Source organism: Parasteatoda tepidariorum, chromosome 6, assembly GCF_982258835.1.
Source record: "Parasteatoda tepidariorum strain Cologne lab strain chromosome 6, Ptep-v5.0, whole genome shotgun sequence".
NCBI classification, from domain to species: domain Eukaryota; kingdom Metazoa; phylum Arthropoda; class Arachnida; order Araneae; family Theridiidae; genus Parasteatoda; species Parasteatoda tepidariorum.
In genome coordinates this window covers 103895058-103907331 of record NC_141760.1, presented here as the reverse complement: position 1 = coordinate 103907331, position 12274 = coordinate 103895058, and the positions used below count along the sequence as shown (strand labels likewise).

The following is a 12274-nucleotide window of genomic DNA, read 5'->3' as shown; positions in this document are numbered from 1 at the left end:
GCAAGTCCCCAATTATGACAGAAACTATACTAAATAAAATGAACACCTCCGAGTTACGCTATTTCCGCACTTTACATTCAGCGTTACCATGGGCACGTCAAACTTGGCATTTTGAAATTTACTAAGAATATAGTTTTTTTAGTTTGACTGAAATGTACTGTAATAGAGGGGGGGAAAAACATATTTGACGAAACCATAGTAACGGAGAGGAGAGATATCTTATTCAATTTGCAAAACTCCAATGACTATTCAGAAGCTAATGTTAAGGTAACGAAAGGATACAAAATAATGAGCATTGTTTTAATGGATGTATGCTGATTATGTATGTTGAAGTTCTCTAAAGTATTCTTCTTTTGTTTCGAACACATAAACTTTATTTAAAAAGAAGTCTTCCGATAAATGAGAGGAATATTCTTTTCGAAATCTTGAAATCATAGCTCCTACTTTCATGTGGATATTCAATCTAGAGAAACAAACACATTTCAGTTAATTTCTGTGAATTCCGAAGAGACTGCCTTGGATTTTATATTAAATTTTTTATTTGAGTTTTTGCTTAATATCTTTTTCGTACTTAACAAACTTTTGATGATTCCGCACGATGCCTTTTGAAAAAGGTGGAAAATAAAGAGGTCACTTTATTTATTATATTAAAAGATATCTTGATAATTTGAAGAGCTTTTAAGGATTTTTCCTTCTAAGTTATGCGAATTTAAGTCAGTCATTTAAAATTCCACAACATTTTTATATGTTTTAAAATTTAATTTTACAATTGAAAACTTTTTTTTAATTTTATTTCCAATGAGCTGCACTATCGGTCTTGCCGATGAGCAGACCTAGTGCGTTCTCCAGAGGTGGTATCCACTCTTTCAGGACCACCACAATGGGTGAGATACCGTTGCTCATGTTAATTTGGACGTCTAGTTTCTGCCACACTAGATGGCAGCACCAAGACTCTATTTGGATGCTAAAATGCACTAGGAATTTAATTTTCCCGGAATTGCCAAGAGCCAGTAAGGCACTCCAGGGATCTTTTACATGCCGCATAATCATATGACATGGCCGCTGAGGATTTTCTGCATCCCGAAAATCCGGTGTCTGGGCCGGGGATCGAACCCGCAGACTTGGGCTCAGAAGGCCGACGACAAACCAACTGCGCCACCCAATTGAAAAATGGATGTATGCTGGATAAGACAATTAAAAACTGATTTTGAAGATACTGAAAAATTCCTTAAATTAATTTGTATAAATCTGTCGATGTAGAGATTAGTTTCCAGATAGCAAAATAAAGTTTATTTTCACTCATCAAAAACCTTTTAATATAAACCTAAAGAAGGTTTTTATGCGATTTAAGTGTAAACCTTCTAGTCTTAAAACTAGATTTGCGACAATCTGCTCTATTCTATGCTCATTATCTTAATCCAAAACCTTTAAAAACAACCTTCTATTTAAAAACCTTAAATCGAGGTTGCCTCAGGGTTTTCAAGACCTTGAAAATCCTTTAATAAAGCTAGTCTTGAGGTGAAAATAATCTTAAATCTAGGTCATTATTAGGTTTATTTTCGCAATGTCTTGTATGCTCAGCTAAAATCCAGCTTGTCATGAAGTTTTAATGGGCAAAGCAATTTGATCCTATCTTTAGTGTGACGTCATCTAAAGCGTCATTAGGAACTTAAACAGGGCCGGATTAACCTATAGGCTCACTAGGCACGTGCCAAGGGCCTACGAAAAACTTGGGAGAAAAAAATTTGTTGACAAAAATAATTTAGCTTTAAAAACAACAAGTGTATTTTGCACAAAATTATGAAGATACAAATAAAAATATAATATTTTTCGGTAATAAATTATTTTGCAGAATCTTATGATCTAATATATTACTTTTTTGCGATTTTTGGATTCAACGAAATCTTGTATTATGCTGTCGAATTCCAAACTACGCAAAATGTCGTATTCAAGTGCGAGCGATGCCAAACGATCTTGATTCATTGTTGAACGCAAATAATTTTTTATCAATTTTAATCTGGAGAAAGATTTTTCTCCTTCTGCATTTGATCCAAGAATCGACAAATATATTCTTAATGCAATGTGAACGTTAGGAAAAGTATTCAAAGCTTATCTTTAATTTGAGCCTTCAACATTTCTTGTGCAGATTTATGTTCATATAAATTTGAAAATAGTAAAAATTCATCTACAAAGTTTTTCTCTAAATCGGATGAGTAAATTTTCACCAAATTTTGTGCTTTTAGTTTAATCTCAGATTCTGACAAATTTTTGTGTAATTTCCTTGTAATTCGGGTTCGATAAAACATCGATTAATGACACTTTTTGGTCGATCCAGAAAACTGGGAAATTCAGACATCCGGGATAGCGATGGTCCCGAGCATCCCAGATAATTGGTTCTCTACTGTATAAATATTTCTTGTAATTAATCTTACTATCAATTTCACTGTTTTCTTTGCTGGTTTGTTGTTGTATTGTTGACGTGAAGTGTTTACATAGTTATCGATCGCACTTATCATAATGGTATTATCGATATCAACTGCAATATCGGCAGTATGTCGGTATTGCAGATAAAGTTCAATAAACAAATTCGTAAATTAAAATCCATATTAATAAAAATGTTAAAAAAAAAATATGCAGGAAAATTTTAGCATATATTTTGAAAAGAGGGGAGGAGTGGGGGAAGGAGGGGAGGGCCCAAAAACGGCTATGCCTAGGGCCTACGAAAGGTATAATCCGGCTCTGAACTTAAGTGACCATTTCTAAGCGACAATACTTTTTAAAAAATAATTTTTAATCCTTTTAGGATGAAAGGTTTGAAACTTCAATATTTTTGCTTTATTGAAAAAAAGGTTTTTAGAGCAAACATTTTCGCGACACTAAAAAGAAAATTCCGAAACAAGGTTGCCGTAAGGTTTACATGCTTTCTGGGTCCTGTTCTGAAAGCGTTATCTCTTTAATAAATGTACGTGCAGTGGCACAATAAATAAATTGAATAACTTTTGATCTGATGATCAGATTTTCACGTACTAGGACTCAATGATTCGAAGGGGTGACTTCAAATGTGCAAATTAACCAATGCTGACGATATTTTGAGTTAGGAAATCAGTTCTTACATAACTTCCATTTCATCCAAGCATTGATGACTCTCTGATTCTTGCTTCTTTCTGAGGAGTTGGATGAATTCTTTAATTAAATACTGATCACATCGCAGTTCACACAGCCATTCGATGTCTTCAACCATGTCGTCCACTATTTGACATAACCTGAAACATACCCGGATTGCAAAATAAGGTTTATTTTAACTCACCAAAAGCCTTTAAATGTAAGCCTAAAGAGGTTTGTTATGCAGTTTACGTGTAAACCTTCTAACCCTAAAACGAGATCTGTGACAATATGCTATATTCTACGCACATTACCCTAATACAAAACCTTGGAAAACAACCTTCTATATAAAAATCTTAAATGTAGGTTGTCTTAGGGTTTTGAAACGTGAAAAAAAATCCTCGAATAAAACTAGTCTCAATGTGAAAATAATCTTAAATCTAGGTAATAAGTAAGGTTTGTTCGCGATAATGGAAAGGAAATTCCGATACAAGGTGACCGTAAGGTTGTATGCTTTCTGGGTAAATAAGTATTTTTATTCCGCTCTATTTCTTTAGTGATTTGACACAGCCGTGTTCGATCACTCAACATGTGTTACTTTATGAATCATAGCTTTAGTGACTTGACACAGCCGTGTTCGATCACTCAACATGTGTTACTTTATGAATCATAGCTTTAGTGACTTGACACAGCCGTGTTCGATCACTCAACATGTGTTACTTTATGAATCATAGCTTTAGTGACTTGACACAGCCGTGTTCGATCACTCAACATGTGTTACTTTATGAATCATAGCTTTAGTGACTTGACACAGCCGTGTTCGATCACTCAACATGTGTTACTTTATGAATCATAGCTTTTACTCGAAGTAAAACAACACAAAAAAGTAAACGAGAAATAATTAAAAACGTGGATATAAGACTCAAAAGAAAGGTGAGTCGAAGCCATAGAGACACAGCCACCTAGTGTCAATGCCTCTCACTAAGTTTGTTACGCCGTCCACAGCTCTTTCTCGGTCTCGGTGTATTTTGAAATCATTTGAAAATCATAACAAATATACGTCTTTCTGTTCGTATTTAAAGAAACTTATGAAAGAAAAATAAATATTGTTTCTGTCAGGCAATTTTCTTCTGCAACGAAGCAAAAGTAAAAATTCTTTGTCTGGCATTTGATTTGTTCAAGAGCATGTCACCATAAAACGCATCATTTTTAGTGGTCCAATCAAATACAATGCTCTTGCAACGTCATATAGTTGTTTTTCTTTAAAGAACAAATGTTCTTAAAAAAGAATTTTTATCTAAATTTGTCGTCAACTCCATAGGATTCCAGTAAGACTACGAAACTGTAATCTTTTTTTAATAATTCTATATCGTAAAAGATAGGAAGAATTAAATTTCAGACGGACGTGTTCAATTTTTAAAAGCTTTCATATTGTTTTGAAATCATATTTGTATAATTTGATAACGAAATAAAATGGAACTATATGCAGTCGATGATGATTACTTAAATCCTATAAAACAAAAACAGTGGTCTTTTCTTAACTTGCAACGGAGTAAAGCTATTTTACAGCGAGTAGTGTATTACTGGTGTAGTAAAACATCTATCTGCGGCTGCGGTGTTTCACAACTCCACCTTGTTGTAAAATAGTTACCACCCTTTTTGGGGTTGAGTTGACTAAATAATTTTTACAAAGTAATAGAATTTAAAAGAAAAACTGTCTATTAGTACCTTTGATGTTGAGAGGTTATTAAGTCTGAAAGGAGAGAATTTTCCTGATAGATTGTCTTCGAACTTTCTGATCTAAAACACAAATAAAATTTGATATACCATAAACCAGTGTTTCCCAAACTTATGACTTTTGTGTACCCTTTCTAAATTTTTCGTAATGCTGTGTACCACTAATAAAAAAATGAGTGTATTTTTTACTATAAAAAAAATTGCACAAAAGTTAAAAAATCACAACTGGCTGTTGACACCACTAATTATTAACTGCAAACTCCGCAAAAAATAGCAAATAGAAAAATACATAATCGTAAATTTTCATGGCTAGCTTTGTTTTTAAATAGGTTTGTTTGAAATTTTCGTTTATTGCAAGATATTTCGCATAAGGACGCGTACCCTCGCTAAACTGTTCCCGTACCCCTGGGGGTACGCATACCACACTTTGGGAAACACTGCCATAAACCATACTTATTTTATTACATAATTAACACTCAACACATAAAATAACTTCGAACTTCATTGACATATAGTCAATACTTGACATATGCTTGTATATTTGCATATGCTTTAAAAGTATTCAAGGGGTCTTAGAGGGTTTTCCTACCAAAATTTTCATTTTTTTTTTATTATGACCTGTTTTATTCTGAGCAATTTGACACTAAGCATAAGATTTTACTTCAAAAAACTTTCAAATATATATATATATATATATATATATATATATATATATATATATATATATATATATATATATATATATATATATATATATATATATATATATATATATATATATATATATATATATATATATATATATATATATATATATATATATATATATATATATATATGTGTGGTGCCAGTTCCTGTGCTGTAACCCGATATCAGTTCTCAGATCCGTAAGCTAGAAGTCCCGCCAGTCAATGCAAGCTGAAAGCTCATCCCTGTGCACGACGAGGAAGCAGTGGGGATTTCCCAGAGAGAGAGCGCGATGGATAACGAACCGAAAAAGACGTGTTGATATGCACTCCAAAGAGGAGTTAAGATCATACAAAACTTTTAAAGACGTTCCTTACTTAATATTATTTTTGTTATTTAATCGTTAATTGTTAATCGTCCTTCCTTGTGTAAATTTAATCTTCAATATATATGTTTTTGTTTAAGAACGTGTCTTTTATTTAAGACGACCACTCATGCCGTCCCCACAATTTTCAGAAGTGGGATTCACGAAAAATTGGATTCTAAAAAAATTGATGAAGAATCGATTATGAAAAAGTGAGATTCACGAAAAAATTGATGAATGAAAAAATTGATGATGAAAAAACTGGATTGTGAATAAATTGATAGTGAAAAAATTGAACTGTGAAGAAATTTCAATTTGAATTGAAAACAATTTTCATTTTTCTCGAAACAAATACTTTTCATCCTCGTGAACAATAAGTAACCGAATGACGTTGTGATGAAACTTTCGTTTCTTGTTTAAGCTCATATCTGCGACAACAATTGGGGTATGTACATTTTTTTCATTGATTTAAAATGATTCTTAACGATATTAAGCAAGTAAGCAAAGCATTGAAGAATTTTAAGACTGACAAAATAAAACTTCTACATAAGTTTATTTTCGATGTAGAAGGCGATCGGTCAAACAGAAAACGATTAAGAAATTTTAATGGTTTCAGTTTTATTTTGGATAGCGAAGAATTTAAAAAAAATTAAAAAATATCGAAAAGGAATTCACTCTTAATCAGTTAATAACTGTTTCCAATATTCTAAATATTTCATACGAAGGCAATAAAACAGAAATTGCAACAAACATTTTGACCTTGTTAATTGATTTGAATGAACTCTCTCAGCTCCTTAATGACGCAGCCTACGCGTCTAGCTCTGAGTCAGAAGAATACTCCACGGAAGACATAAACAATCAAAACGAAACTGAAACTTTAACTAAGAAGAAAGAGAATGATTTTTCAATGCTGTGCAATAGTGAAAATAAAAACATTGATTCTTGCTTAAGAGATAAAAATAATGGCTGTAGAAATTTTGAATTTCAAAATGTTGCTATTAATTATTCTGATATCGAAAGTACTATTTCTAAGTACGATGCAGAATCGCATGAAAATATTGTTCATTGGATCGAACATTTTGAAAATATTTCAAAATTGTTTAATTTGTCTGATTTACAAAAATTTATTTTTGCGAAAAGATCTCTTGGTGGGAACGCCTCTTTATTTGTCAGAACTGTCCCGGAAATAAATTCATGGCAAAAATTAAAAGAAGCTTTGATTGATGAATTTTCTTTTGAAATTAATTCTGCTAATTTGCATGATCTTTTGAATCGACGTAGAATGAAGGATTCTGAATCCGCTCAAGAATATTATTTAAAGATGAAAGAGATCTGTAATTTCGGAAAAAATAGATGATGCTGCTTTTATGCATTATGTAATTAAAGGGATCAATGATAAACATGAAAACAAAATTGTTTTGTATGGCTGCAAAAATTTGTCCGAATTTAAAGAGAAACTTAAAGTCTATGAAATAATAAAAAGTGATTCTGCAAAGAGTAAAAGTGCTTTCGATAAAATCAAAACAAAACATGACTTTGATAGTAAATATAATTCTTATGATAGAACAAAAGCAAAATATGATGATAGGTATAATGTAAGAAAAGATGTTTCAAATAGGAATAAAAATAAATATGAAAATAATAATGAAAAGATAAGGTATAATACTGATGTTGAAACTTTTAATAATAAATTGTGTTACAATTGTGGTTCAAGAAATCATATTTCAAAATATTGCATACATAAAGATAAGGGTTTAAAGTGCTTTAAATGTGAAGCGTTTGGACACAAAGCTTCGCAATGTCCAAAATCAAATGCAAAAACGGAAGTTGCTACTTTAAATGTTAGTGTAGAGCCAAAGTTGTTTAAAATGGTAATAATTGATAACTTAAATGTGAAATCTTTAATTGATACAGGAAGTCAAGCCACTTTAATCAAAAGATCAATTTTCAATAAATTAAACTCTAAAGAACTATTTCCATTTAATTCTACTCTAAACGGATTTGGTAAATCAATAGTGACTCCATTAGGTTATTTTAAAGAAAGTATTAAAATTGATGATTTCAATTGTTTTTCTGAAATATGTGTTGTAGAAAATTATATGATGCCTTATGACGCTATTATAGGCCTTAATGTCTTAATGCAGGGTGAAACAATTATCAATGAAAAGGGTATCACAATTAAAAATAAAATTCAGTGTTTTGATGAAGAAAACTATTTGTCTATTTTACCAATTGATCTTACTATATCTGATGAGGTTGAAATTAACATAGATCCTTGAGTTCCTAATGTTTTAAAAAATAAATTACAACAATTAGTTTTAGATTATGCGCCAGATAAACTTAAGACAACTAATGTGGAAATGAACATTTTGGTTAAAAATCAGGAACCGATATTTCACCAGCCACGTAGATTGCCGTTTTCTGAAAAAAAGACTGTCGAAGCTCAAGTCGCTGAATGGTTGAAACAAGGAATAGTAGAGCCTAGTTCTTCCGAATATTGTAGCCCCGTTGTAATAGTTAAGAAAAAAGACGGATCTCCTCGTGTTTGTATAGATTATAGAAAATTGAATAAGATAATTGTCAAAGATAGATTTCCCCTCCCATTGATTGAAGACATATTAGATAGACTACAAGGTTCGAAAATTTTCAGTACGATTGATCTTAAGAACGGATTCCTACATGTCGATGTAAATAAAGATAGTAGAAAATACACTTCTTTTGTGACACATGAAGGACAATATCAATTTCTTAAAGTTCCCTTTGGATTATGCAATTCTCCTGCCGTATTTCAAAGATTTATAAACACCATTTTCCGAACTTTGATTAATGAGGGTATAGTTTTACCATATTTAGATGACATTATAATTCTGTCTTCCTCCCTTGAAGAAGGTATTGAACGGCTTAATCGGGTGTTGAATATTGCTAGTGAATATGGACTTGATATTAATTTTAAGAAGTCCCATTTCTTAAAGAAGCGCATTGAATTTTTAGGTCATGGGATAGAGGATGGAAAAATATTCCCATCTACCTTAAAAACCAAAGCAGTTCTCAACTTTCCAGAGCCAACAAATTTGAAGAAAATTCATAGTTTTTTGGGATTGACCGGATACTTCAGAAAATTCATTCCGAACTATTCTATAATAGCTAGACCATTGAGTGACCTGCTAAAAAAAGATCGTAAGTTTAAATTTAGCATTGAAGAAAAGAAAGCGTTTAATCAATTAAAATCTTTGTTAGCCCAAAATCCTGTCCTTTCAATATATAACCCTAAATATGAAACTGAATTACACACAGACGCCAGTTTAGAAGGATATGCTGCCATTTTAATGCAAAAACCCCCTGATGAAAAACATTTTCACCCCACTTACTATATGAGTAGAAAAACGACTGATGCTGAAAAAAAGTATTCCAGCTACGAACTTGAAGCTCTTGCTATCGTAGAAGCCCTTAAGAAATTTCCCATCTATCTGTTAGGTATTCCATTCAAAATAATTACTGACTGTGCTGCTTTTGAAAAGACTATGTCAAAACGAGATTTGTCAACTCGTGTAGCTCGTTGGGCACTTTTGCTGCAAGAATTCAACTATTTAATTGAGCATCGTTCTGGAAATAAGATGGCTCACGTAGACGCCCTTAGTCGATCTCCAATTAATGTATTTTGTGTTACCGTCGATAATATTTTACCAAGACTCAGATCAGCCCAAGATAAAGATACTGGAATTAAGACTATAAAAGAACTACTTAAAATTTCGAATTATGAAGATTATTGCAATAGAAATGGAATTTTGTATAAATTTGTTGATGGCAAAGAATTGGTGGTTGTGCCAGAAAATATGCAAATCGAAATTATAAGAACAGCTCATGAGAAAGGACATTCAGGAATTAAATATACGGAAAAAGAAATCAAAGAATATTATTTCATTCCCAAACTTAGACAGAAAATAGAAAACATCATAGCAAATTGTGTTCACTGCATACTGGTGAATCATAAAAGAGGAAAGAAAGAAGGGCTATTGCATCCATTGCATAAAGAAGATGTGCCTTTGAAAACTTTTCATATTGATCATCTCGGACCTTTGGAGAGCACCCATAAAAATTATAAATATGTGTTAGCGATAATAGATGCTTTTACCAAGTTTGTATGGATTTATCCCACGAAGACTACTACGTCAGCTGAAACTTTAGCTAAACTAGAAATCCAAAAAACCGTATTTGGAAGTCCTTCCCAGATAATTTCAGATAGGGGTACAACATATACCTCCAGTGAATTTGCTGATTATTGCTCGAAAGAAAATATTAAACATCATTTAATAACAGCAGGTTTACCAAGAGCTAACGGACAAGTAGAGCGTATTAATCAAACCATCATATCGATTCTTTCAAAATTATCCCTAGAAAATCCAGCTGAATGGTACAAGCATACAAATAAAGTTCAACAAGCGATAAATTCAACCTATCAAAGAAGCATAGACACTACTCCATTTGAATTGCTTTTTGGGACAAAAATGAACACTAATGGACTGGGAAAACTAAAGGAAATGATCGAAAGTGAATTTCAGTCTCATTTTGATGCCCAAAGAGAGGAACTAAGAAAAAACGCAAAGCAACAAATTTTTAAAATTCAACAAGAAAATAAAAAGACCTATAATTTAAGAAGAAAGGAGCCAAAATCATACGAAATTGGAAATTTGGTCGCCATCAAAAGAACCCAATTTGGACCTCATTTGAAGCTAAAACCTAAGTACCTTGGCCCCTACAAAATAACAATAGTAAAAGGAGGAAATACCTATGATGTAGTAAAAGAAGGGAATCACGAAGGACCAAACTGCTCGACAACGTGTGCGGAACCATGGAACAGTTGCCAAGAAGAATTTTAGAGCTTGCGAAGAAAAAAGAATTTAAAGACGAAAGATGTGAAAGAAGAAAAAAGAATTTAAAGACGAAAGACGTGAAAGTCGACGTAAGAATTTAAAGACGAAAGACGTGAAAGAAGAAGAAAGAATTTAAAGACGAAAGACGAGAAAGAAGACGAAGGAATTTAAAGACGTAGAAGAAGTTCAAGATGAAAGACGTTAAAGAAAAGAAAAAAAAGACGAAAGACGTTAAAGATGAAAGACGTTAAAGGAAAGAAAAAAGACGAAAGACGTTGAGAAGAAAAGACGAAGTCGTTGAAGAAGAGACAAAAGACGTGCAAAGATGGAAGAGTGAACATGCCTGAACTGATACAATCTTACCTAACGTTCCTGAACTGATACACTCTTACCTGAAAGACAAAACTAACCTAAAACATTTAATTTTCAGATATCAATTATATTTTTCAGTCTGCTCTGCTTTTTCTTTTTTTTTCTTTATAGAGTCGCTGGAGGACCAGGCGAGATACAGGAGGGCCGAGTTGTGGTGCCAGCTCCTGTACACAAAGCCGATCTCAGTTCTCTGTGGTGCCAGTTCCTATCTGTGGTGCCAGTTCCTGTGCTGTAACCCGATATCAGTTCTCAGATCCGTAAGCTAGAAGTCCCGCCAGTCAATGCAAGCTGAAAGCTCATCCCTGTGCACGACGAGGAAGCAGTGGGGATTTCCCAGAGAGAGAGCGCGATGGATAACGAACCGAAAAAGACGTGTTGATATGCACTCCAAAGAGGAGTTAAGATCATACAAAACTTTTAAAGACGTTCCTTACTTAATATTATTTTTGTTATTTAATCGTTAATTGTTAATCGTCCTTCCTTGTGTAAATTTAATCTTCAATATATATGTTTTTGTTTAAGAACGTGTCTTTTATTTAAGACGACCACTCATGCCGTCCCCACATATATATATATATATATATATATATATATATATATATATATATATATATATATATATATATATATATATATATATATATATATATATATATATACACTGGTTATCATAAATTAAGGAAAAATCACAAAAATAGCGATAACTCTTTCAAAAGTAAGCCAAACCGTGCAAAATTTGCATATGTTGTCCACTAAGAGTAGCTGAGTAAAATTGCAATATGCAAATTAGTGGCGCTGCACTCGGCTTACGTCATCTGCCTGGAGCATAAAAGTCCAAGTTTGAGAGAAAGCACACAAATTTTACTGTGATTGCGACATTGAAAATCTGAGATAGCCAATTCGTAATAATGACCTCTAGGCATCATTTGCCTGAAGAACTACGATGGAGAGCCATCGGGAGACTAGAGGCAGGGCAGAGTCAATCAGAAGTGGCCAGATGGCTAAATGTGAGTCCATCTGTGGTTCATAGACTTTGGAGGCAATTTCAAACCACAGATTCGGCATCTAGGAGGTTCAGTCAAGGACGGCCAACTGTTACGACCAGTGCCGATGACCGATATTTGACATTAAGTGCACGCAG

The 12274-nt window shown here is 32.8% G+C and overlaps 1 protein-coding gene across 1 annotated transcript in view; it reads right to left on the bottom strand.

Moving 5' to 3' along the window:
- Window positions 1–286: 286 nt before the first annotated feature.
- Window positions 287–12274, bottom strand: part of LOC107441471 (uncharacterized) — a 32206-nt gene continuing 20218 nt past the window's right edge. The window contains exons 7-9 of the mRNA XM_087166322.1: window positions 4831–4902; window positions 3114–3263; window positions 287–463 (exon numbers count right to left, since the gene is read on the bottom strand). Of these exons, the coding sequence (XP_087022448.1) occupies window positions 319–463; window positions 3114–3263; window positions 4831–4902 (367 nt within the window). The 3' untranslated portion in view covers window positions 287–318. The remainder of the gene's footprint in view (window positions 464–3113; window positions 3264–4830; window positions 4903–12274) is intronic.